Source organism: Struthio camelus, chromosome 18 (assembly GCF_040807025.1).
Source record: "Struthio camelus isolate bStrCam1 chromosome 18, bStrCam1.hap1, whole genome shotgun sequence".
Classification (NCBI taxonomy): domain Eukaryota; kingdom Metazoa; phylum Chordata; class Aves; order Struthioniformes; family Struthionidae; genus Struthio; species Struthio camelus.
In genome coordinates this window covers 18,497,096-18,519,206 of record NC_090959.1, presented here as the reverse complement: position 1 = coordinate 18,519,206, position 22,111 = coordinate 18,497,096, and the positions used below count along the sequence as shown (strand labels likewise).

The following is a 22,111-nucleotide window of genomic DNA, read 5'->3' as shown; positions in this document are numbered from 1 at the left end:
GCAACGTGTAAAGCAGCAAGAGCTTAGGATACTCCTGCTTCAAATAGAGCAGTGGCTCCTGGTTTCTTCATAGTTCACATCCTTGATTATCTGTCTTTGAAGAAGTGAACTAAGTCTTGACTCTTGGGGTGGTCATCCCTGAATCTGGGTCCCTCTAAGACTGCTGTGACTGACAAAGCTCGAGTGAAACTTGAAAAAGCAAAAAGTCTCAGCTCTGATGATGAGAACCCCCTGGCCCCGGCAGGACTGGGGAGGGCTGCCATGGCAAGGACCGGGCCGTTGCAAGAATGGCAGGGGGCGGGGTGCAAAACATTATGAGAGGGCCAGGGAGGTGCCTCCTTGCAGTGTCAAATTACTTTAATCCAAACTCTCTCAAATGCAGCTGGTCCAGCAGACAGAAGTGAGCTGAGATTTGCCAGCCCAGAGCTTTCTCTCTGCGGTTTTTCTCTAGGGGGTGAGTACAGAAACAGAGAAATGCTTTCTCTTCAGCCCACATCCTGATGGGGGACCAGTGCATCCTGCCTATTATTAGGGATCCTTGTGAAAAGGGAGGTTAAAGGGAAACAACCTTGTTCCACCTCTCCTTGCAGGCCCTAGTGCAGAGCAGGGAATGGAGCTGGGAGAAGCTAACTCTGGTAAAAAGGGGTACTGGAGAAATGCATTGAATAAAGAGCTTTGAGATGGATGTAGATTCTGTCACTGACTAAAATATGTAGTGCCTTCTTTGGGGAGTGGAAGATTTAGCTCTGTGGAAGAAGCAGTGTATTCAAGTTTTTTTATTATGGAGACACTTGGTAATTTAAATAATGCTATAAATTATTTTTATTTTAGAGGCAGAGGTGGTTCCATCTGAGTATAGTAGCTGGCAGACTGATATGTTTAGAAGACTTTCTTTGGGGTTGTTTCTGTCCTTGCTTTATTACTAAGTATGTTTTTCATACTGCAGTGTATCAGGGCTTTACTGAAAACTGTAGAGTGGCACTGACTTATAACTGTGCGTTCCTTCTCCTTCCGCAGCTGCAGTGCTAGGACTCCTCAACTTACTTCACGCACTTCTTATCTTCTCCTCTTAAAGGATATTTTGAACTTTTTTTTTCCCCCTTAACTTGTCCTGTTTTGCCTGAGGGAGAGCAAGGCTGGTTTTGCTGGGATCTCAGAAAAATGAGGGACTGTTTCTGGCTGTTTGGGAGGCAGCAGGGATTTGGTAGTAGCGGCAGCTGCATTCGGCTGTCCACCATGGCGCACCTGGGGGCTGCGATACCCAGCTGAGCTAACTCCCGGGGCCTGGAAACACAGTATTTAATATCCAACTAGGTTCCCACACAGGCGGCCGCTGGCCCGGCTCGGTGCTTCTCCGACCACCGAGAGCCACCGCTGACCCAAGCAAGCAGCTGCAGGGCTGCTGCCACCAGTCGCTGTTGGGCAATACCGGGGCGACAGGGCGGGGGGAGCCGGGCCCTTTAACGAGCGGGCTGGGCGGCGAGGGCGGCGCTGCCTCCGCGGCGCTCCGGGACTGGCGGAGCGCGGCTGGGGCTGGCCCACCGCCCCAGCAGAGCTAGAGCCGCCACCGCCCCAGCCTGCCCACAGCCGGCCTGCCTGGCAGTGCCTGCATCCGGTGAGATCCTGTGGCTGGGGGCTGGAGGGTGGGGGGGTTGCTTGGAGCAAGCTGGGGATCCCTTTGGGGTTTAGCTTGGTTTCATAGGAGGGGGTATGGCTGTCCGCTTGCTTTACAGCTGTACAGCTTAAGTCTGACTGCAAAGATGCCTGATGATCTCAGTCTAATGATAAGCTATTGATGTTAATGGCATGAATGCATCTAAAAAGCTGTAAAGTTAACCATTTCTTTGCTTCTCTTTTCTTTCCTCTGGCGTTTGTCTGTGCAGAGGTTAGATGTTTTCATCAATCCTGAAGAAGAGTGGAGTCAGGACCTGCTAAGTGTGTTGATCTGCTTGTGCTCTGGACCATGGACTCATTGAGAGTTTCCCTAGTGTGAAAATGTCCAGCAGTAACCGGGAATTAGTGATTGACTTTGTTTCCTACAAGCTCTCACAGAAGGGATACAGCTGGAGTCAGCTCGAGGAAGAGGATGAGAACAGGACTGATCTTGCGGCAGAGGCTGGGATGGCCAGTGTCCTTAATGGGAGCCCGTCCTGGCATCCCCCTGCTAGCCACATAGTGAATGGAGCCACTGTGCACAGGAGCAGCCTTGAAGTCCATGAAATTGTTCAAGCAGCTGATGTGAGGCAGGCACTGAGAGAGGCAGGAGATGAATTTGAATTGAGGTACCGGAGAGCTTTTAGCGACCTCACTTCCCAGCTCCACATTACCCCTGGCACAGCATATCAGAGCTTTGAGCAGGTGGTGAATGAACTCTTCCGGGATGGAGTGAACTGGGGTCGCATCGTCGCTTTCTTCTCCTTCGGAGGGGCGTTGTGTGTGGAGAGCGTTGACAAGGAGATGCGGGTATTGGTTGGACGCATTGTATCTTGGATGACCACGTACTTGACCGACCATCTAGATCCCTGGATCCAAGAGAATGGCGGATGGGTAAGATCTCTTCTCTCCTCCGGGTGTAGCTTCCTGCATCCTACTAGTTCAAGACCATCAGTGGTACTAGTAAAACTAAACCACGGTAGTAGCTCACTGCAATATATATACTAGCACATATCCAAGATCATGCAAGGAGATAAACCGGTACATGGCCTTGCCCTCTATGTTCTTAATGCCTTGCCACAAGAGGCAAGGCATTTTGTGATGAAAGAAAAAGAGTTTTTATCCAGACTTGTCCTCCATCCCTCTTTCTTTGCTGCCTTCTTGGATGTTACAAGAGCCTTTGGGAATCAAGTGTCATCCAAGCTTGTCCTTCAAATGGGAGCTCTTATTCTCAGGCATGTTCCTGGTGTCATTTAGCAGTGGGGAGTGGAGCTTCCTCCCCTGTGAGTACACAGCACTCCTAAGGGTCAGCCTTGTGGTGTGGTGGGGTAATAGCTACTTCTTCATTCTAAAGACAGGACTTTGCCTTCTGCTATATTTGCTGGTGAAGTGAATCTTACAGTGAATCTTTGTCGGTGGGTTGCTGGGGGCCCCTTTTGGGCCCCTCTGAGGGGGTAGTTGGAGCTGGTGTGGTGCAAGCCAGGGCTGAGGTGTGCGGCTACCTCTGTGCTGGGGAGCTGCTAAATCTTCAGCTGCTTCATACTTGGCTTGGAGCAATATTCCCAGCTGCCCCGAGCAGCAACGTCGAGTAGACTTTCAATGGTTATGCATTAACATGAATAAGCATTTCTTCAGGAAGCATTCTTGAAATGCCTGGTCTGTCTGTGCAGTACTGCATGGGACTCTGCCAGTGGGAGGTATATGGCCTACAGATGTTTGAGTTTTCTTCTTGCTCCTACTTCTGCATCTTAGCGATTCCCTGCTGATGTAACCTTTACCAGTGCCCACTGGAAAGAGTTCACTGTGTCAATTATTAGCATTTAAATGGTGGAGAATTGCTTTCTTTGCATGTTGGTAAGCTAAGGTCTTTGAGCCATATTCAGCTTGGCAGTCGTCGTCAGCAGTAGTCCATCACAAGACCCCTAGAGACGTGAGGAGGGGACAGGAAACTCTAAAGCCCAGCTTTACACTGCACACTTCTGATAGAGGTGACCCACAGAAGCCCCTCGGAGCTCAGCAGCTCCTTGTGCCTGCTTGGCCTGGCTAGCTCTGCCAGGGACCCTGGCAAGGGGGCAAGCGGGTGCACCCGGGGAGAGGGAGTTGATGCACCCAGGGCGCAGGAATTCCAGGAATGTGGCTGCCTGGGGCACTGCGTGGGTGGGGCTGCTCAGGGAGAGGAGCTTGGTTTTGATTAATAATCCAGGGTCTGCTGGCCATTTCAGCAGGCTGTGTCTGGCCCATTAGCTCTCTCATCGTATAGATAACCCTGGCCAAATGCTGATTTCTTTCCCCCTCCCTCCAGCTTTGGCTTTTAAAGCCGCAGATTAGTCTTGGAATTGAGTGATCAAATTGAGGTTTCCAAGCTAGTGTGGCTGTTGCTGTTAGTGACGGATTGGGTTGTATCCTGGAGACCTAGGCGATAATGCAATCTGATTTTTTGTAAATGAACTCTCTGGAGGATTTAGATTAAATCACTGGTGGAAAATCACTGGTCCCTGCTCGTGGGGAATGAAATACCTCCTCCCTCTGTTACCCACCCCCAACCAACTATCACAGTTAAGACTCTTCCTTTTTTTTTTTTTTTTTGTGTCTGTCTCTAAATTCATTGTTTGGAGCAAATATTTGTTCAGCAGATTGCAGAAGGGTCAAGACTGTTCTCCATCTGACCCGCCCACCAACTCTTGCTTTGAAGATCTGTTAGCTGTGTTTCCCACCCTGGGGAGCAGCTTTGCACTGTGCTTGTAACCTTGAATTGGGGCTTCTAACTGCTGCCTGGGTTGTGCTGGTAGCTGAAAGGAAGGTAGGCAGCGTGGTAGAGGCTGTGCTGCTGATGGGGATCCAACACGCCAGCCACCAAGAAAGGGCTGAGGAGTGTGGCTGCTGCCAGCCTGTTGCAGAACCCAACTGGTGCTTTTTTGACTTCTCAGCTGTAGATTTTCTCTGCACTCAAATTTCACTACGCTCCTTTTTGTAGGGCAGCTGTGCCACTTTTAGCAAAGGGATGGCACTGTGTAGTAGCATACGGGGGCCATAAGAGCTCTCGAGTGCCTCACGTGTGGTGCATACATGGAGATGCTCTGCTTCGTTTTAGCATGATTCCAGCTGCAGAGAGAGAAGCGTTGGCCTAATGCCATTTACTTCTCCCTCGAAGAAGAGTGTCACCCTGTACTCACTGTGACAGAGCAGTCCCTCTCCTGCAGTCCTGTTTGCATAGGCTTATGGCTCCTGTTCAGTGTGCCTTAGCTGTTATAACCTGGTCCATTCAAACAAAGCTCGTGGAGAGGTGCAGCAGGCAAGTCCCAGAGAGAGGGATACAAGTTCTGGCAGGCCTGCTCTTGGCAAAGACCGGGTGGTTTGCGTTCTGGAGTGTTGCAGCATTTCACTTCCTGGAAAGTCTTTCTGTGGAGGGGGAAGGAGTACATTAGAAGCATGGTACGTTCTGTTGACATAGGAAGACTTTGTTTCATTCTCCATCAGTGAAGAGAGCTGGAACGACAGAAAGTGCAGGATGGCTACTGGAGTGCAGGTTTGCCTTTGGAGAGGGCTAGTACAGCTGCTGTGTGCTGTGCTGTAACACTTTTCTTGAGAAACCATTTTCTTGAGGAAAAATGGTAAATCTCGCTACCCGATATTAACATGGGTATATTTTGTCCTGTTTACTGGCCATGCCTTTGTTTCCCCTCCTTTCCACAATCTGCCCCTGGAAAACAAACAAGCAAACAAGCGGGGGGGAAAAAAAAAAAAAACCTGAGGCAGGGATTTAATAACCAGCCCTCGGTTGAAGAATGCTGCTGTTGTGTAAGCCATCAAAACTAAATAGGACATTTTTCTGCAGCAACTACTTTAAGCAGGACCAAATTCCACTAACCGTAAACTTTAAACAGTGAACCCAGTAGCGATCAAAGGAATCATGGAAAACAAATCTGGTGAGAGGGAACACAGGAGGGGGAAACGAAACACAAGGTGCGTGGGAGAGCCTGGCAAGCAGATATCTTGACCATGCTTAGTATGTTCCGAGAAAGGAAACTGAGCAGTAGTTCCGCTCTGCACCTTTACAGAGACTATCAAAAGTGTCTTGTCCAGTTGTGACCCTCCAGGGGATGACAGTCCTTCCATGAATCTGCATTCAGAGTGGGATTTAAATACAGTGTTCTGTGGGAGTTCGGAGAAAGGTCTGTGGACATGGAGGCAAAGGTTTTCTTGTTTGCAGAGTGTATGATAGGGACCAGCATCAAGGGATTGTGTCAAGCTGGAATTGAAAGCGTGCAGCATCTTGGTCATTGGTCCGTAACATCTAAATCCTGACAGACTGGACTGAAAGAGGACGAACTGGCTGCAGCTACTTCCCGTGTTGGTCCTGTGAATCCCAAGCTCTCAGTGGTCCCCTGCCATGCAGGGCTGAACGTGCTGGGCTCTACATGTTGTGTTGCTCTACAGTGGAATGGAGGCCTGTGGTTCTGTTTGGGGAAAGCCCTTAGAAGATGTCAACATAGCAAACTCATTTTCTAGTTTAATTTTTTTTCTTGAATGATAGGAAATGACTCGGACTGTGTCATATGATAGACATGCAGCTGGGATTTCATCCTGTGTTCTAGTTCCAACTTTCTGAATGGTTTCAGGTTTAGAGCTAGACTTTGATTCTCGTCTCTTCAGAAATGTTTTTTTGACCTTGTGCTTACACCTGTGGCTGCTACACCTTGCTGCAAATCACTTGTCTGGGAGGCTGAGCCTCTCCCTCCCACGCCAACAGTTTGTAATGCAATGTTTACTGGAGGTTAGCCTCTAATGTTAAGACTTTAAGTGTAGACGCTCCACTGAATGCCTCATAAACTTATGTAAGTGAAGAGTCCCAAATCCACTTGTCCAGATATCCTGGATAATCCTGCCCACTGCAAGCACCACATTATCTAGCAGATCCTGAGTACCCTGTGATCCTCAGGCCTTGCTGGTTCAAGCTTTCTGGACAGTCTGAGATTAGCGCAAGTTTGGATTCTGCTAAATGCTGTGTTCCGAGATGTTGAGAGAAACTCCAGCGCTAGGTGTCCATGGCACATGTTGAAGAGGCCTGTTGCACTGCATGGGAAATGAGCTACCTCTGGGGAGAATGCTGTTTTCCCAAGTTTGGGCATCACCTGAGTAAGTATTAACACACTGAGTTTCTGGGGCGTCCAGGCACTATTGCTCCCCTTCTAAATCAAAGCCATCAGTTTCAAGTTTTGGCCAGCACATAGCAACACCGAGTGTGTGCTAGGAAAGTGGCTGGAGATAACCAGAGGATGCTCTGTGCTGTCTTAGAGGATGAAGCCCAACTGCGGTATGCAAAGTTTCTGAGCTGTAGCTTTTTACTTTCTGTCCTCTGTAATGGTTTTGTGGTACGTGTCCTTTGCAGCTGAGATGATGTCCACATTGTCATTGCCTACTTGTGTTGCAAAAATATTTTTCTTCTTGCCAGCCGAGTCCCTTGTGTCCCTCTGCAGCACTGAATGTTCCCCTGGCTCCAGGGACTGTCTGCATCATTACCATTTTCTGCCGGATCCTGGCTCAGGTGCTCTTGTGGGGCAGGACAGCCTGGCTAGTCCCAGGTAGCTGTGTTGTGACTGAGGGGATCATGTGAGATCTCTGCTCTGTGTGGAGCTTTCTGGCAGCTTCTCAAGCTGACTGGGAGCTGGGAGGCTTTTCGGTAGTGCTCTCCAGGAAATGCCATTGGAATGACTTCCACTGCTGCTTCCTGTCCCAGCCCAGCAGCAACATTCCTGCCACTAGAAAGTGAAAGATGGAAAGACGCATTTTCGGAGCTTTACTCTTCACCCCGTTGACTCGGTTCTTCTCGTTTTGGGGCCCTCTCTGTTTTCCTTGCTACCTCTTGATGTGTGGTGCAGTTTGATTACATTTCTGAGAGCTCTGTGATTAGAGCAGGCGCCTGGAAGGCAGAACTCCTGATCTGGCTCTTGTTCTGTCACTGCCGGACTGTGACTTGCAGCAGCCCGCTTAATCCCTGCCCCTTTCAGCAAAAGGGGATAGCATTTCCTTCCCTCCCAGGGGAGGCTGTGAGAACTCCAATTTGTAAAGTACTTTTGTAAAGAGGTGTGGGTTTTTGTTTTGTGTTTTTTTTTTTTTTTAATCCAAACAACCAAGTGTCATTTAAAAAAAAAAAAAAACTGTGACATAATTAGCAAACTTTTTTACTGCTGTATATTCACAGCTGCTCTTGATAACATTAGTCTTTGTGATCATTTCTTGTTCCTGTTTGAAACTGGAGTTTGGGGCGCAGCCCGAGTCCTGCCCTGGGTGTCTTTGCCTATCTCGGCTGAGATGAGCTGTCAGACCTTGGCAGAAGGGGTGGGAAGGAGCAATGATCTCTTGTTTCCACTCTGGAAACTGCAGTTTTCTTACATGTCTGAGGTGCTCAGCTGCACTTGATTTCTGGGTGAAAATTATGTAAAGCTCCTGGATGGTTTACCTACACAGTTTATCTCCAAGAAAGGTGATAAACATGCAACCCACACCAGGCATTAGTGTGGTAAAGGCTGAAGGGTGGTGTGATGTTTCAAGGTCTTTGATTAGGCTTCTCTTTTTTGTTATTCCACCAGGTTGTTGAAGGCTGTAAGAATAGCCCCATCCTGGCATTACAAGGAATATTGCTCTAGTAGCTGTCTGCCCGCTAACTGAGAGGCCAGAGTATTCCCAGGAGGAACTGGAGAGAGCTGGGGGAAGGGATGGATATCAGCTGGGGCACTGTAGCAGACCTGCTGAACCACGAGGGAAGGGATGAATGGTGATTGCTGACCTGGCAGCAGAAGAGGGGCTGCTCTTCTCCCCTCTGGTGACTGATAGCGGTGGGGAAATACCACTGATGCGGACATGCCTCCTGGCATGATTCAGTGCTAAGGTATTCTCTCTGTGGGGTGGCCGCTGCCTTTGAATGGCAGGAAAGCAACTAGCGCTCCTCCTTCACCCTCCCAAGAGGGATGTTACCCTTAAACGCTATTGTTCTGAAGGACTAAAGATTAGCGCTGATAATAAAGGCATGAAAGGGAAACAGCGTCCTTCTGTGCCAGGGCACTCCTTGATTTGCTCCTCTGGCCTTGGAGAGGGAAACTGAGTTTCTTTTTTCCCAGCCTCCCTGCTGCCTGCCTGGGGAACGTGCAGGGTGGTATTTGCTGGTGCAGAACCTCTCCAAAGTCAAGCTACTAAACGTCCTTGAGACACTCAGCGTTAAAGGGGCACGCTTAACTAGAGATGGGCGAGAGCTCTCTCCTGTGCACAGTGTGGCCTTCGGTGGTGTGCCTGTAAAGAGGGAACGTGTGGGTTTTCCTGGATGCTCTAGGGCAGCTTCGGTGTGGTCCTCCAGGGTGTTTGTATATTGTCACAGCGTTCAGGTGGGGAAAAAAAGGTTACACTGTGCCACACAAGCAAAACAACTCAGGCTGAGCGAGGGTGCAGAGAGCTGTCAGGAGGCAAAGCCGTTAACAGATGGCTCCAGCTGGGGTTACCGGGGAGCAGGTGTGGGTTTCAGGAGGGGAGCGTTTTAAGAGATGTCAATTTTGAACCCAGGAGGCTTGAGAGGCAGAGCTCGGCTCGCATGCTAGGGAGCTGTGACCTAGTTGTGCTGTAGAAATGCTCATTTTATTTTTTATTTTTAGGTATTTTGCTTATTTTATCCTCATGTTTAATTTAGTGGGGGGGGGGGGGGGAAATACAAGGGCTGAGCAGTACTGGGAAGGACTGCCTCCAGGCGGAAACGCCCAGTGCAGCTCCTCCATGCAGCCAGCATCTCCATCCGCCTGTGTTTTCTCTCGGACACGTGCTCACGTGTACCAACCCAGTGCTGTCTCTCAGGATCTCTTTAATGGGAAACCCAGTGCACTCAGTGCTGCTGTCTGCCTCGAGGGTAGCAAGGGAGGGAGGAGCGGACAGAATTCAGAGCATTAACCAGAGAGGTTCCTGTGGCCACTGGGATTATTTGAACGTTGTGCTGTACTGGTCGGTCTTTCTTCTGCTAACGGGAGCAGGGAGTTGGATGAGCGTGGTATTGAACCCACTAGCTGCGTTTCAGCAGGCGTTATACTGGTTACTATTTCGATAGCCGTTAGCCCCTGCAGTAACACAGCATGCCCAAGGAAGGGTAATAAGCTATATTTGAGAAGAGGGAAGTTTCAGGGGTCTGTTTGATTCCCTTGGGGAGAGCTGCTTGAATTTATTGCATTATCCTCCTTCCTGCTCAAGCTTGTGTTTCAGCTGTGTCTGCAGACATAGCTTCTGACTTAAGTAGATCCAATTAGTAGCTAGCTTCTGGCATCAGTATCCTGCTCGGGGAGATGAGCCCTTGAGATGAAGAGCCTCTTGTGCGAGGAGGGGCCAGTCTCGGCAAGAGCTCAGACAGTCGTTTCTGCCAGGGTTGTCTGCCCCAGGACGGGTCTGGGGCTCCCCCCTTCTCGTCGCAGCGGCGGTTCTGAAGTTAGGATGAAAGTGAGGCAGGTGTTCCCTGCTCGGGGCTCGCTCTGGCCGAGAACAGAGAGCAGGCAGGTTCCCTCTGCCCTGTATCGCTGCCAGCCAGGTGCTCTTAAGACTGAAACCGAATACTCCACAATATGACAACTTGGCAAACACGTAGGAGTTTTGAGGGAGAGCAGAAGGCTTCCAGACAGGAGCCGCTCCATGCTGGGCGGTGTGGAAGGGGGCTGATGAGCAGAGTCTTGTAGGGCCTTGCCAGTGTTGAAGCAGCATGTGCTGCCTGTGCTGGGACCTGTTCATTGGAGGCAGGACTGCACGCGCGAGAGAAGGGAGCTGCTGGACTGGGCTGTCGGCACTGCTAACCTGGTGGCTCCTTCTTGAAGGAGAATGGAAGAGCTTTCCTTTGTGATGTAGGGTGAAGGGCTCAGGCTCTCGCATAACCCTGAGCGGATTTTGTTTGAATGCAGCTAGCGCTGTGCTTGGTAGGAGCGGGGCAGCAGGACAGTGGTCTGCGCTTTGCTGGTTCTGGAACAATCCTGGTCCCATCTGCCCATCTCTGCTTTTTGTCATCATTTGCGCTGAAAGAGGTTGGGGATCCTACAAGTGTACCTATGCAAGAAGAAAGGCTGATGGCAGTACGTGACATTAGTGTGCTGTATGTGCAACTCGTGGCTAGCTGGCTCATGTTTTGGGGCCAGGATGTGGAAGCTGGGTGTGTATGTGGCCCTGGGTAGTTTCTGGGTGGCATAACTTATGTGTTAAGAAAATGAGGTGTTGCTACTCATAAGTGAGCAGTCATAGCAGCGGTGTAAGTGCTTCTGTCCTGTAACAGTATTGACTCACAATTGTATTGAACTTGTCGGGAGAGTTAATTTCTTTTCCTAGACCAGCTGACCTCCTTTGGAAGCTTCCAGTGCAGCAGCAAGTGATTATTTCATGCAACAGCATGTTTGGGGGAGCCCAGAGCAGAGTGCAGTCTCCTTCATGTGCTGCACTGTTCTCTCTTGCCTTTGCTGCATCAGCTCCCTACGCTGCTTCCTCCACTCAAGTCAGCAAGGATTTTGCTAAAAGTGACTTCACAGGCTGAATCATTTAAGATTTCATGTGGGCTAACAGGAAGTGAAAACGGATCAGAACAGTGAACACATCTTCTTCCTCTTCCTGTACCTCCACCCTTCCCCCTTTTTCATTCAAGTGGCATGGAAGGGTTAGAACAGCCTTGTGAGATGCTTGGGCTGAAGTGGGAAGTGGTGAGATTTGGCTGGTGTTCCTCTGGGATGCTGGAGAGGCAGGAGAACCAGTCCGCCCGTCCCAGTGAGCCACCTCCTCTGGGGAAAAAGAATCGGGGATGTCCCTGCACCCAGTCGCATTCAGAAAGGGTCTGGTAACGCTGGCTTTCCCTGAAGATTAGGTTTGGAGTAAGGCTCATGGTCTGCCTAATGGCTGGTGAGAGCTATAAGGATCGCCTAACTCTGCCCCTGGAAAAGAGGGAACTCTTTTCTGAGCTTGTACGCGGGTGCATGCAAGCACAAAGTGTCCCTTAGCACAGGTTTCCCCGTTATTACACAAGGGCCTGATTGCACAGGAGCTGTGTAATGTTTGGGAAGAGTTATGACGAGGTGAAAATTGAGCTTTGTTCCCAGGGTGTCACGGGCACAGTGGACCCTGGAGAGGTGCTTGCGTTACGCACCAGGCTCACTGAATCGCTCAGGCTTCAGATAACCGTGAAATTAAGCCAGGAGTCTTCCCCCTGCCCCCAGAGCGTGCCCCTCGCACAAAAGGCAGGCAGACTGTTCTGCCTGTTGGGGCTCAGACACCATCTGTCCAGTGGGGAGAAGCATCAGAGAGACCGTCTTTCCTTGGACTATTCCATTTAATGCCCTTTGGAAAACAATCCCATTCCCAGCAGGTGCTAATCTCTTGAGTGGATCCGGCTCAGCCTGCGTTCTTCGCTGTGCCTTTGTATTGAGGGCTTTTTGCCTACTCTCCTGAGCATGCCCGATGCCGGTCTAGGCTTCAGCACCTTTGGGAGTCCTCAACCCAGTTAGTTCTGGGAGAGTCACTGATGAAAGATGGATGCAAGTAGATTAGTCATTCACACCATCTCTTGCTTTAATACACATTAATGTTTCAACAGACTTCTGAAACGGAGCAATTCCCTTCTCTCCAGTCTCTTGTTGTACACAGCAGTCCCTTGGGATAGGGGAAAGGGTTACAGCTGTCATCGTAGCCCCTTTCATGTATTTGGAAAATGCTGAAATTGTGCTGAACGGTGTGGGGTTGTTGTAGGTTCCCTGGAGCTGGTGATGAAACCAGTTTGACAGGACGGTGCGGCACGGCAAGGATTAAGGCTGGAATGTGCTAGCGAAGGTTTGTTTCTGCTTGGAAAAGAGCTAGCTCTGGCTCTTATGCACTGAAGTGCTGTTTGTTAGACTGCCACCGCGGTACCCAGGCTAACGCCCGCAGCAGGGGCAGCCTCCGGCTGGAAGCAAGCAGCTTGCGGGCTTAGTGTGTGGCTGCTCAGGGGTGGAAGGAGAGGCAGGGACGTGCTTATTTAACCCTTTTTAGTGTGTGGTTGCAACCTTCAAAGTCCCAAGTTTCCCTGCGCGCAGGCCTGCCAGAGCCAGCATTCCCCACCATTGTCATTGAGATTAACCAGCTGCTTCCCTGGAGGTCGCTATTAGCATAACAGAGCTGGGTCTCTGGAGCGTGGCACCTGCGAGCGGGCCTGTCCCCAGCGCCATTCCCCACCCCATCCCCAGCCGCCCCCAGGTTCCTGCCGGGAGCAGCAGGGCCAGAGCACCAAGGCTTGGAGCGGGAGCAGCTCAGAGCCCGAGGAGGCCTCTGCTTTAGATAGCAGATTTCCTTGGCACAACGTGCCTGACGTGGGGGGGGGGGGGGGTCACGTTGTCCTCCCAGGCCCAGCGCTGCAGGGACGTGGCTGGCGTATGTGGCTGGCATAGCCGTGCTGGGTGTCGCTGCTGCACCCCCGTAGGGAGTGGGCTTGAGGCAGGGTTAGGGTTAGGTTAGGGTCACGTGTGCATACAGGAGCCTGGGGGGGTTCGACCATCTGGTGGAGCAGGGCAGAGTGAGGACCTCCAGGAGGTCTCCTGTGCTGTAGTAGTCACACTGGGACGTGCTGCGCTGTGTTTACAGGATTCTAGTGGCAACCTTTGGGAATACTTCTGTTTTCAGTTCTCCTGAAAGATTGCAGCTGGCTTTTCCCTACTGTGCTTCACCTACAGGTTTGTACACGCCAGTCCCATGTGGTGAGCTGGCAGCCCGAAGGGGCTCTGGGAACAGGTTGCCGTCGATGCAGGGCTTTGTTTTGGTCTGCACTGTGCTGCTGCCTTTCTTTTTCCATGCTTGTCTCTTCCCTCTGCACAAAACTGTTCCCGGTATCTCATTAACGAATATCTGTTCATCGAAACGCGTCCGTGCCTGGCCGGTGGCTGACCTCTTAACCGTAACTACAGCTGTGTTACTGCTAAGGTGCAACAGAAACAGAGCGCCTTGTTTTCAAGCGAAACATTGCCTCATGACTAGAACATGTGGATGGGGAGTCAGATGCTGCGGATCATGCTGCTGACTTTTATGCAACTCTGGGCAAATCACTTAACCTCTTTGCACCTCTCTTGATCCATCTGGGAATAATATTGACTTACTCTGCAGGAGGCTTTGGAGAGCCAACTAATTTTTGGTAAAGCACATAAGATTCTTGGATGGGAAGTCTTTTGTATGCGCTGACGTGGTTGCTGTGGGTATCTGTCTCCAAAGGGATATGCTCTTATATGAAAGCGTGTTTGCGTGTTTCCCAAGCAGACACACGTGTCAGTAGGAATCTGGTTGGGAGATGCCGTGTGTGCTGGTACTCTGTGCGCAGTTACAGTCTCAAAACAGTTTCCCTGTCCCGAGCTGGTGCTCGCGTTGCTCGTGGAGCAGGAATGGCACCGACACTCTCACCGTGTGGGGAGAGGTGCCGCGCTTGGTCTGGGCTGACTTCCTCTCTGTGGTGTTGTGTGCGAAAGGCCTGGTCTCCTCCACTAAGCTCTGCTATCTCCTCCCTGGGCACGAGGTGACCCTGCAATGAATCCCCCCCTCTTTGCTTGCTGGAGGAGGGGCTGTGATGGCAGTGGGGACCCTTCTGGGCTGGGTATCAAGTGTATAGTGAAGCTCTCTAGCTCCTGCTAGAGTCAGTCAGAATCTCAGTGTAGAAGTTGGACCAAGTGCTGCTGGTTCACTGTTATTAGGCTAGTTAGAACCCAGCTCTCCTCTTCTGGTATTCAGAGCTTCACGCTGGTATCTAAGTGACCTCCAGACTCTTCTCCTCTCCATGCAAGGGAAGCCTTGAGTGCCCAAACTCCTGTGTTCCCCTAGCAGCCAACTTCCTCCCCTTTCCCCTCTGCCCTGGCTCAGAACAGACCAGATGGGGATTAATCGCTCACATCTGCTTCCTTCACCTGCCTTCATGGTTCACTGTTACTTACTGAATCCTCTTTCCCTAAATGTTGCAGCTTATCTTGAAAGAGGAACTTGGTCTGCCTCACTTGCCCTGAATAGAATCTAGCAACTAATATCCCTCCTGCTCAGCCTGCTGGTGGTGTTTCAGCTGGTGCTGGTGAATGAAACCCGCTGAAGCTCTGATAGTGGGTACCAGCAACAGGCTGAAACCTCGGGTCTTCCCCTTGCTGTTTTCAGGACAGGATGTGGACACTGTCCCAGCTAAACCTCGCATCTGATGATAAATCTACTTCCATCTGAGACAGAGAGCGCTTTTGGTCAGGCATAATCCTGTTTTCTCTCTGCTACGCTGTCATGTAACATCATCGATCAGAGTTTAAGTAGCTGCTGCATCTCCCCTCAGAAGTGACTGAATTTTGAAGTGGTTGAAATAAATGGTTGTCTGCTACAGTTTGTGCATTTGTTTAAATTGCATTAGGTGCCTTGAGAGCCTCTGGGCAGCTGGCGCACGGGTAAGAGGCCCTCAGCGTTGCAGAACCTCACCGGCCCGTGTTCCGCGTGGTGAAAGGTGCCAGTGGAGCGTGGACTGGGAAGCTGGGTCTCTAGGTACTCTGTCTCTCTGGAGACTGGCATGTGTAGCTGGGAGGAAGCCCCCGCAGCAAATGTTGCTGTCAGCTCAGGCAGGGAGATGTTCTGTCCTTCACCAGCACTGGAGGAGGAGAAGTGAAATCTAGGTAGGGATTGCTTTTCACGTAGGCATAACCTCTTGCTGTTTCCCCATCTCCAGCATCCTCCTCTCGGACATGTCTGTCCCACGGGGTGGGAAAGGGATGTGACGAGTGTCCAGAGCCTGTGGTGGAACAGCCTGTCCTGTCTTGGGGTGGAGGAGGCCCGCGCAGGCACACAAAGAGGGTGATTGAGACAGTAACGTGCTGTTGCTACCAGAGTCCTTCTTTTGAGCAACTCAGGAATTCCAAATATTTCCTCTCAGATAAAGGTGACTGGGGGAGGCCAGAAATATCTGGACGTGTCTGGGCAAGCCTGAGATCCCAAACACAGGGCCAGAGAGGTCAAAATCAGTGCTCCGAGTGCTGGGCTTCAGGTGCAGAGCCGTCAAGGCATGAGGTGGTGTGGGAACTGAGCAAGCTGCTTTTCCCTAACCTTCAGCCTGCTCCCAGGATAAGGGGGAGAGGATGCTTTTGCCTGTTTTTTCCACTCCCCCTCTTCTGGAATCACTGAGCCATTCCCAGGGGACACATCTGTGCTTGTAGCTCTGTCCTCACTAAGCTATCGGCAGCTCCTTGGGATGATTGCCCCAAGGAAGGGGAAGGCTCATGTCATGCGGTCCTGGGCAGCCTGGAGCTGTGACTCCAACAGCCGCTGCTCTGTTCCCGCAGGAAGGAGAGGGGTTTGTATCCCCTCCCTTCCTGCAGCAGGCTCTTGTGCTCTTCTCCGCCTGTAGCACCCGATAGCTCTCGATTCACTGTATGCCATTTATCTCTTGTTCAGCAAACGCTTCCTTTTCTTAGAAATAAGAGCCCCAAAACATGCTTCTTGGAACTGGTTTTCCCCAAACTCCAGGGCACATACCATTGAAAAGGTAGTGCAGAGGATCAAATGCCAGCCCACCGGGGCTGTGTGTCCTCCTCTTCCCCTGCCCTAGTTGTGGGGGCCCTCTCCTGGTGCCTGCCCCCGCTGCTGGCCGCTGGAGAGACAGTGCTTTAGTGCTGCAGCACCAAGCAGGAGAGTAACGAGGAAAGTGCATCTTAACCCTGTCTGCAAGGAGAAGCTGGGCAGTGCGAGCGAGTGCAGCGGCGTGTGCTTCCCAGCCCTTGCCACACACCTGCACCTCCTCTCTGTGCTGCGGAAGAGGGGCAGCAGGGGCTTGGGAAGCATCTGGCAGGAGTGAGGATATGTTTTTACCCTTGTGTGGGTTTCCCAGGCACGGATTGAGGGAATTGGCAAGATGACTCTCCCCAGCCTGCCCTCTTCCCTTGCTCAGTTTTGTGGTTGGTCCCACTAGGAACAAAAGACTCAATCTTGGGGAGCAGAAGGGGATGCTCTTGCCCTGGCCATGCTGTGGTGAGCAGCCAGCCTGGCCTTCATCCGGGCTCCCCCTGCCCCGTGCTGCCCTCCGAGGCAGCTCCTGCTGAGAGCAGCCCGGCCGTGGGAGCTGCGTGCTGGGCCGCGGGCGCCAGCGGCTCTGCAGAACCACCCCTCTGCGGCCCCTTCTGCCGCAGCAGCGTTCCTGCAAGCGCTCCAGTGAGGTGGATGGGGGGGATGTCCCCTTGGATGTGGCAAGAGAAACTGAGGAGAGGTCGTGGATGTATTGGGTGTATTTGGCGTGTAGCTTGGTGGGGCAGACCTTAATGAATGTCTAAGCAATATGGCTTTTTCTGGGGAACTTATGAAAGCTTCCTTCCTCCAGCCTGAGTGTTGCTGCTGTAGCGTCAGTTACTGTGAGTGCCTGGCTGGGACTTGTCTCAAAGGCCAGTACCTTCCCTGAGAGGAAATGAAGGCCCCAATACAGAGAGATTTTATTTGGGCAGTGAAGGTATTCCAAAAACAGGCGTTTCTGGACAAGCCTGCGTTTTCCACTGTATGTTTGCATGCCCCAATTCTCCGGTGTCCTCTGTCCTCGGCAGCCCGCTCTCAGTTTGCTGCTGCTTGCCATGTTCTGTCAATTCTCTGCTGCTTGTCACCATGTATCAGCAGAAAGATTTCCTGTGCTGTAATTAAAAATATCCTCTCCTTGAGTTTGGAATCAGCTTCCATCCATCTCCTGCAGTAAATCACTTGCTGTTCTGTGGCTCCTTGGCCTTCTTGCTGGGACAAGGACTGAGAAGCAAGCTGGCAGTCGCCCTCCTTTATATTTAAGTCGATGCCATTAAGGCATTTTAAGCAGCCCTACTAAGCAGGAATGCTATCAGCTCTCCAAAGCATAGGTATTTTCTCTTGGCAGAATGGCAGTATCTTAGGTGGAGAGCTACAGCAAAGGCGAGTCTCCCAGGAGGACGGCATTGCCGGGAGGAGACGCTGACCAGGGAGGGGTTTGGAAAGGGGCAGGAACCCTCATGTTTTTCTCTGGATGGCATTTGTGTGTGACTCAGGGGCCTGTATGCTCCTCCAACAATGGAGGTGGGATGCAATACAACACCTCTGCAAAGCCCGTGCCAGCTGGCAGGCCTGACGGGAAACCTATCGGCCTTCTGCTGCTCTTTGCAGATGATGGGAATCACTGGAACAGTTGTCGTGCTCCTGAACAAAACTTTGAGGCCGTAATAGCGACGCGCCCTGCAGTGAGCTAGCAAGAGTCCACGTTGTCAGAGCCCCCCATCCCTTGGGTCTGCTAGTCTCGTTACAGCAGGGCAGCGTTTGCGAGGGGGTGGAGGGGTGAAAGGCAGTCAGGGAAGTCCTGAGATACTGGCGACAGTATTTCACAGAAGGCAAAGAAGAGCTTTGAAGGACAGCAGAATGGATGGGGCAGGGATGGATACTGAAATACATAGATCACCTTGGCCATTATTAACATGCTTGTTCCCCTGTTGTGGGGGTTGATAAGTATGGGACTAAGGATGCTGCACTGAGAGGGTCTGAAACAGCTGGGTGGTGGAGGAGGCTGCTGGGGCAGGGGTTGGAAAGCGCGTGAGCTTGTATGTAGCGTGAACAAGAAAGATTTGCTCTTGCCAATCCCGTTTCCCTTACCCCTATAGAAAAGGGATCATTTTACGTCTTCAGGTGTAAGAGGTTTACCTAGGTGCCAATCGGTATCTGTCTTGGTAAAAGCTGCATCAGCAGGCCACCTTCTGAGATGATCGGACAGCTTTTGGGATGAAGTCACAAGCCTCGTGAGTTACCCCAGGAGCGGAAAGATCTGTGGCAGAGGAAAGGGACACAGCCCAAACACCCTGGCAGCTTGTTGTGTGCCAGCTTGTTGCACAGCTTGCTGTGAAAGGCTGTGTGTGAGCATGCACGTGCAGACATGTGGCAAGGTGGAGAGATGCTCTGCAAGCGGGGACAGCGCAGGAACTGTCCGAGGGGTTGTTCTTTGGGAACTAGGTGACTAGCACTACTTTTTCAAAGAGCAATGGAGAGGCAATTGGCTAAAGAGCCTCTCAGTCCGAGCGATGATGGACACTGACCCCACTGTGGATCCTGTGGCAGTGGCCATCGCTCGTCCTGGGTATCGCAGGGGCCGTGAGCAGGAGGGGAGGCAGCTCCCTGCAGAGCAGCGGGCCGGGGCGAACCCTAGGCGAGGGTGCTGCTCCTGCCTCCAGAGAGGCCGTGGTAAGGCATGACATGGGGACGGCGTCAGCTGGGCTTATCTCTGCTTTCCCAGAGCAGCCAGATTACTGGAACTGTATTTATTTATCAGGGAACAGGGGACCTTGCTGGGAAGATGGGCTCTAGGTACAACGCAATCAAGCTCCCAGGAAAGCAGCCCCGGGCCAGGAGCCTGGCTGCAAGCTGATCCCAGGGGCTCTCGGGAGAGCAGCCGTCCCTCGGGAACGGAGGTGCACAGCACTGGCAGGGTCTCACTGTTTTACTGGTTTCTCCTTGCTGTGTGCTCAGGGCCGTGGCAGGGAGGAGGGCCTGCTTTCTTAAGGAAAGAAAACAAAGATAGACTGAACCGTTCTGCTCTCTGGCCCGCTGAGTTGGAAGCAATCCCTGAGGCCAGAGTTGCACAGCTCCAGCTCTCTGTAACCCTAGTGTTCCTGCTGGGCTCTGATAAACCTCAGAGTCGCTGGGGTGTAAAGTTCTTTCCTTTGTGTAGTCTGCCCGGTCGTTGAACTTGGATTCCTCCTTTCACAGCAAACAGTGTGTGGCCCTTGGGCCTGAGCAGTTAACCTCATGATGATCCAAGGTCTGTGATGGACAACCAGGTCCCGGGAATTATGGCTTCCCACTTAGCTATGCAGGCTCAAATGCAAATGTTTAATAGCCATTTAAATGAAATGGTTCCCATAGACTCAGGTGAGCTTTCTATGTAGTACCAGCCTTAAACCACCTGGGCCACCGGTCTGTGTTGGAAGAACCTGTTGAGCAGCGAAGCAGCCTTCTCCACCCATGGCGTGCAGCCAGCATTGTGCTTCACTCACCAAACACAGGTGAAGTGGGTCTCTGGGCTGCGAGGCTTCTCTACGGGGAGAAGGGCTGTGCGTCTTGGTGTCCGGGGGGATGAGGATGAGGAAGGCCTGGGTGGTGTGGGCCCGTGTGCTTGGCGCAGCGACTGAGGTTTGCTGGGGGTTGACACCACCCCCCCATCTCCTGCCCGTGCTGCTGCGGGCTGGGCTGAGCCGGCCGTGGGCTGTTGTGGGGCGTCCTCCCTGCCCCAGAGGCAGCCCCGCGGCACGCCGCCTGCCCGCTCGCCGTCGAGGCGCCAGCTCTTGGGCGCAGGGGGGCTCGCTGGGGCGTGGGTCGGCAGCCGAGCCCACCGAGCTGCACGGGTGCCAGGAGGGTGTCCGGGGCCGCAGGAGAGGTTCAGTCCTGGGGGCTGTTGCTCTCCGGACTGCCCCTTCTCTCCCTCTGACCGAGCCTGCCCCTTCTGCTTGCTCCTCGAGCCTGCTGGCCTGCGTCTGCCGCACTGTCACGCTCCCGCCTCCCTCGGCGGAGAGAAGGCCTGTGACAGTTTGCTGCAGCGACGCTGTTAAAATCTGCCCGGTTTGCACCATCACCAGAGATGAAGGGCTCGGGGAGGAGGTCAGCTCAGACGGGCAAGTCTGGAGTGACTGCATTCCTGGCTGGGCCTTGTGTTTGGCCCCGTCTCCTGAAACCCTGGGGAAGGCAGGAATTTCTCGCCCCGGAATGGCTGGCTTCGCAGCAATGACTCGTGAAACTGAAATGCAAAATCCAGGGCCTGTTGTGAAGTAACCTGCCGCGGTCAGGGCTGCGGGAGTGTTCGTCTTGCTGGGACCTGGCTGTGGGGAGAGGAGGTGGGAGGATCTGCTCTCGACCTGAAAGCACTGAGGAGATGTGGTCTGTGCTCGTGCTGTAACTGCAGGCACCAACTTTGCTGCTGTTCCCTCAGACCTCGGCAGCAGAATAAAGCCCAGCTTTTTCCTGCTGCAATGATTTCTATCGCACTTTGATGCTAATTTTAGAGAGTCTAGAGCACGTGACGCATCTCCTGCCCTGCCCTCGTGTTCTCCTCGCAAATCCTTTTTGGCATCCACTTCTCTCATGACTGGTCCTGTGCCTCCCCCTCACCCTGTGTACATGATTCAGAGCAGGGAAGCACAAGGCTGCTGTCATCCGCTCTCTCCCCACCACTGCTTTCCTTCCTGCGGGAGCCTGACAGCCCTGGGCCTTCCTGCTCCTTCCCCTTGCATCTCCCTCTCCTGAACCGTGGAGAATGAAGGAGCCACAGAAGGCAGCAGAGAGACAGTCCCCGCACTGAGGCAGCTGGAGGAAGGCCCACAGCATAGCCCAGAGATGCTGTGAGCATCTCGCAGATCTGTATGACCATGAGGCACCACGTGCAGGATGTCTCTCAGCTGTTTCCAGCCTCGAGGAGGAGGCAGCCTAAAGCTACTTGGCCCGGGAGACAACTCTTCTCCATGCAGCCCAGGAGAGCCCTTCGCTGTGCTGGGTGATGGGAAGGGGGCTTCCCATCAAGCCTGAGCACCCCAGCGCCAGTGTGGGAACACCACCAAGTGCTCCTTTCCCTGCCTGGAGCAGGACAGCCACTTTGCGTCCACAAAGGATCTCTCCCTCCCCGCTTGTGAATGAGGCTTGTGAGATTTTGGGAGAATGGTGATCTCTGGCATCCTTTATTGCTATCAGATCCAGATGAGCCTTTGTATGTGTCTAAGTCTCGCTGTTGCGGGGGTATCCCTCCTGCCTCTGCTCTGCTCCCACCACCCAGCCTTTGAAGCCTTCCTGTGCTGCCAGTGAGAGCTGATGGGAGAAAGGGAGCCCCAAGCACCTGCGAGGCCGTACACGAGCGGCGCTTTGGGAGCAGCCCTAGCCAACCGCCATCGGCTGCTCGGGGCAGCGGCCCTGCTCTGTGTGCTCTGCCAGGCCCTCTGCTCACTACTCCTCTTCCCCTGCAGGAGCGATTTGTGGACCTCTATGGGAATGATGCTGCTGCCGAGCTGAGGAAGGGCCAGGAGACCTTCAACAAATGGCTCCTGACTGGGGCAACTGTGGCAGGAGTGCTTCTGCTGGGATCTCTGCTGAGCCGCAAGTGACCCGACACCGAGTCCTCCCGTTGCCAGGAGAGCTGCGCCTTCACCGCAACATCCACTACACTCCGCTCCCCAACACTGTCACCACTGCAGGGGCAGACCCCCGCCACCTCCCGGGGCAGCTGTCCTGCTCCACGGAGCTCTCTTCCCAGTGCCGCCAGCTCCTTTTCTTGTAGCTCCTCTTATTTACCGTTCCGTTGTGTTTTAAAGGCGCTGAGACCAATGCAGCACTTCAGCCAACCGCTCCCAGCGCTGGGGAGATCCAGGCAGCTGGGGGGAGTCCTGGCTAGAAGGTGTCCCAGCCCTGCAGGATCCTCTAAACCACTTTGAGGAGAATAAACAGACTTATTTTTGCA

At 52.6% G+C, this 22,111-nt stretch overlaps 1 protein-coding gene across 5 annotated transcripts in view; it reads left to right on the top strand.

Annotated features, from left to right (window-relative positions):
* BCL2L1 (BCL2 like 1) overlaps nucleotides 1-22,111 on the top strand; it is a 23,280-nt gene extending 1,169 nt beyond the window's left edge. For 2 of the 5 annotated variants that reach the window (XM_068912906.1, XM_009672513.2), the window contains exons 2-4: nucleotides 383-454; nucleotides 1,884-2,547; nucleotides 21,621-22,111. In XM_068912906.1, the coding sequence (XP_068769007.1) occupies nucleotides 1,996-2,547; nucleotides 21,621-21,758 (690 nt within the window). In that variant the 5' untranslated portion in view covers nucleotides 383-454; nucleotides 1,884-1,995 and the 3' untranslated portion in view covers nucleotides 21,759-22,111. Of the gene's footprint in view, nucleotides 1-382; nucleotides 455-1,465; nucleotides 1,616-1,883; nucleotides 2,548-21,620 lie in introns of those variants that run through there. The other 3 variants (XM_068912908.1, XM_009672514.2, XM_068912907.1) reach the window with 2 other exon arrangements.